We start from the raw sequence: 4,181 nt of genomic DNA on the forward strand, positions 1-4,181 counted from the left end.
AGGTCTCAAATAACAGCACACTCACTGTACAAACTGTAATGCTATTTGTTCCAGTTATAAATATATATTTGTTCTCATTTCCCATTTTGTGACTCATATTGGAAATCACGTATTAGTTAAAAATTACAATTGCTCATTTCTGCTATTGGAAATTACCTTCACTTCTTAAAAAGTAAAATTCGGTTTAAAGTTAGATTACAAATGTGTGTTGCATCCACTGAGAATTAGAATGTGTAGCTTTCACTTCAATTCTAGAATCACAAACCCAGTATTCCTTGGTGTCATGGATCAGCCTTCTTTCAAACAGTCCTGGGTGGTAACTGTTGTTTGTACATTCATGCTAGAGCCTTAGCTGCACTGTAGATCATCTGTCGACGGGACATGCCAGTGAACACCACATGCCAATCAGTCCTGTTGACATTCTGTATGTTCTTCTCAAGCACTTCGCCCACGGTCACCAGCAGGCCTGACCATCTCAGACTGTAGTCCTCAGGAGTGAGATTCTTCGCCTGTGTAACATTTTGAGAAGTGACTATTGAAAGTTTTAAATGAGGTTTTGTTTCTATCTTCAGCATTACCAACTTTGGTACATCAACAGGGTATACACAGCAAATTAAAGGATATCAGAATCCAAATTTCAGACAGCCCCGTAATTTCCCTAGACAATTAATACTTTTTGGATTTGTATGTATCATGATCCAAACAGAACAGTGTAAAACTAAAATATGATGCTTGAAAGAGTAAAGACATTCTGCCATTACCAGGAAGTAGCTTTTTCTTTTGAAGTAGCTAACAGATGGAATCAATGATATATAGTATTTCATACAATATTTATTTTATACAATGACTCTTACCCACTGAAGGTTTCAAAAATGGCTAAAATGTCCCTCTGAAGCAGGCAAGTAGCCAAATACAAGAAGAAAGCTGAGGCTGACAGAAATGGAGGACTAAGCTATTTTCATGAGATCATAGGATTACATACTGTAATTCCCTGAAGTTGGAAGCAGAAGGGAAGCAGTAGGGCAAGTATCACTGCATTTAATTCTCTGATGCTTATCCTAGGCAACCACCTCTGGCCATTGTCACATATAGTGAAGCATAGAAGACTTTTAGCCACAGTAAGACTGTTCTTAGTATTATTCAGTTCTTCATAGCATGCGTTTTGGGCCCAATTCTTCATACAGATTTTATTTTGACAAACATAGTCTGTTTCCACTGCCTGTACAGCAGGTTGAAGTACATTACTGTGTTCCAGCCTTCCTCAAACTACTGTCTTGCAACAGTAACAGGATATGTAAGTTTGTTAGAAAACAGAGTCTACTGCAGTATCAAAATAACTTGTGATTATCAAGAGGTATGTAAAAAGCAGATTTCTTAAGCAAACGAACAGGACTAGTCCTTACTAGTCAGAACATAGAGGCAGCAAGAAGTAAATAAGAGTGCACCTAGCTGCAAGTAGGAACTGAGTATCTTACTATATGTCCACTATGATCCACAACAGCACATAACTTCAAAAATTAATTATTTGTTATTTTTATTGCTAAAAATCAGTGAACTTCAAATAAAATACAAAAGGACAACCTTGCGGTAGTTTTCCATCACAGCTGCAATTTCTGCCTCAGCTAAAAACAAAACGACAGCTGGTCTGTTAACAGAAAAAGTTTCTCAAAACAAGCCCTCAAGTCCACCTTTTTCCCTTCTCAAATCAAGCAGTATTTTAGAGCTATAAACAGCCATGAGTCTCATTTTATGTGCTCAAGAAACTCCACGCTCTTGGTAAAGACATTAACAAAAGAGTATCAATTCCATAAAGAGTTTTTTTACCACTATTTCCTTATACATAACAATAGGACACATAGCTAGCAAGAATTATGAGGAACATAACTGGTTTAAATGTTCACAAAACTACAGAATGGTTGGGGTTGGAAGAGACTTCTGGAGATTACCTAGTCCAACTTCCCCTCCAAAGCAGGTTCACCTAGAGCAGGTTGTCTCTATTAAATCTTTTGTACTGTAAATAAGAAATAACACTGCCTGTCCAACACATATTTGTTCTCTGTTTGTAGACTGAAATACAACTACACAATTGCTGATTTTTTCCCTGTTGTTTAGATTTTGCTTAGAGATAATGCACTGCATTTGTATCAATGTTTGTTTCTTTCACACCTCTGAGAAAAACTTGCTGTTTGTAAAGGAGACATAACAGGAACAAAGGTATGAAACAAAGCTATGTTTTGCTGTTGATGCACATACAAGAACAGTTTTCTTTAAATGAGAGTAGAATTCGATCTAATTCAAGTTTAAAGACTTACTAAATCTGTGCTATACAGCAAGCTGTACTCTAAACAGGTTGTACAGAAGTTTAAACAAGAATGTTTTCAGCTATTACAAGGTAAATACTAATTTTCAAAGTTACAAAACATGTTTACATAAAAGAAAAGAAATACTCAAAAGCTTACTATTAACTTACAGTTTTCAAATGATACAACAGAATATTCTGTGAAACAAAAATTAAACATACGTGTTGTGCTTTATGTTTAAAACAATCATTTAGTTCATACCAGTGCTCCACACAGACTGTGACAATAATTTTGTTAGTAACTTCACATTGATCTATCTATTTTCATAGCACCATAGAACGGTTTGGGTTGGACGGGGCCTTTAAAGATCATCTAGTCAATGAAGTTTTACCTGCATAATCAGTATTTTTTCCCTTAGCTTCACATCTTTCCTGACTCCTTTTGAAAAGCATTCCAGAAAACTAAAGAGAGACTGACCAACAGCAATATTTTTCCTTTTGCCACTTGTCAGCTTTTCAAAACCGTAAGAACTCAGAAACACAAGAACTAAAACCAATCCCAAAAATGTTCACTCTACTGGAGTTAGTAGTAACAGAAAAAAAAATATAAACAGTTACTATTTGTTTTCTCAAACCAACCCTCTGAGGATCAAACCCCAAACAGTTTTGTTTTGAAATTCTTCACAGAAACATCTATTTAAAAATAATTCTCTAAGCAGAGTTAACTAATTTATGACTTATATCTTCTTTCAGGCAACATGCAGCGACTGGAGTTTGAAATAATTCCCAGTGCATGTCCAAAGAAATGTAAACAATCTCATGAAAAATTTCTGTTGGTGATATTTAAGAACTGCGTACTACTGGATTATTTTAAATGGGATGAACCCTTACATTTCCAAGATTTAAATCTTTCCGTTTCAGAAATTTAGGATCCCTGTCAGGCTAGAGCAGTCAAGAAGAGGAAATCAGCCTTGAATTTCATGTAACAGTCTGTATGTTCATAGTGGAATTAAGTCCAAGCCCAACTCTGAAGAAGGGGTATCCTTTATTTATTTACTAGGAATGACTTTTCAGAATACTAATCAGTACAGTATGCTGTCTATTTTGTGCTAAATAACAACATAAATACCAAGGGTTTATGAGTTTTATTAAAAATAGTGTGGTAAGATCTCAATTTATAAATTTCTGCCTAAATCCTAAATGAAGTGTAAGGTATGCCACTGAACTGCTAACATGTACATGTGTGCACACAAACAATTCACTATTACGCAGTTTTGTTGGCATAAGACTCCAATACGTATGTGAAGTAAGTTAAGAAAAGAAAACAAAGCGTCTGGATGGACAGAAGTGGTTACTGCTCTTCTTTTGGGCACTTGCTTGGTATATTTTGTAAGCTGCAAAGACCTCGTTCCGCACCTGAGGAAGAATGAGTATTCTTACCTTATCAACATAAAGATTCATGAGGGTTAACTTTGAGTCACTGAACCAGACTGATGACGATATTTCAATTATTAAAATTGTATTTCCTCCTTCATGGAGTACTTCTTGGTGGTTAATTTCTTATTAGATAATATTTCCTCTTGGTTAATTTCTTCTTAGAATATTTCTTCTTTGTTATTAGAAAAGTAAAACTTGCATTTTCAAGTGCCATGTATTCCAGAATGAGACTACTGATCAAAAATTGCTTTGCCACAAATTTGTAAAGATTTTTAGGTAATACTGAAACATGATTTGAAAACAGTTTTTATCCTGATTTCATAAATGAAAACATTCAAGTGGAGTGACTGTACAAACTGACATCATAAGTGAAATTAAAACTTAAGTCTTATGTCTCAACTGTTAATCCAACATGAGTAAAAAAAGTGAAAACTCACCTGCTGAA

The 4,181-nt window shown here is 35.0% G+C and overlaps 1 protein-coding gene across 1 annotated transcript in view; it reads right to left on the minus strand.

The window, feature by feature from the left end:
• Positions 1–335: 335 nt before the first annotated feature.
• Positions 336–4,181, minus strand: part of PRRC1 (proline-rich coiled-coil 1) — an 18,098-nt gene continuing 14,252 nt past the window's right edge. The window contains exons 6-7 of the mRNA XM_010023253.1: positions 4,174–4,181; positions 336–509 (exon numbers count right to left, since the gene is read on the minus strand). The exon at positions 4,174–4,181 is cut by the window's right edge and continues 119 nt beyond it. Of these exons, the coding sequence (XP_010021555.1) occupies positions 336–509; positions 4,174–4,181 (182 nt within the window). The remainder of the gene's footprint in view (positions 510–4,173) is intronic.

The sequence above is a fragment of the Nestor notabilis genome, unplaced genomic scaffold, assembly GCF_000696875.1.
Source record: "Nestor notabilis isolate BGI_N333 unplaced genomic scaffold, ASM69687v1 scaffold18171, whole genome shotgun sequence".
Taxonomy (NCBI): Eukaryota; Metazoa; Chordata; class Aves; order Psittaciformes; family Psittacidae; genus Nestor; species Nestor notabilis.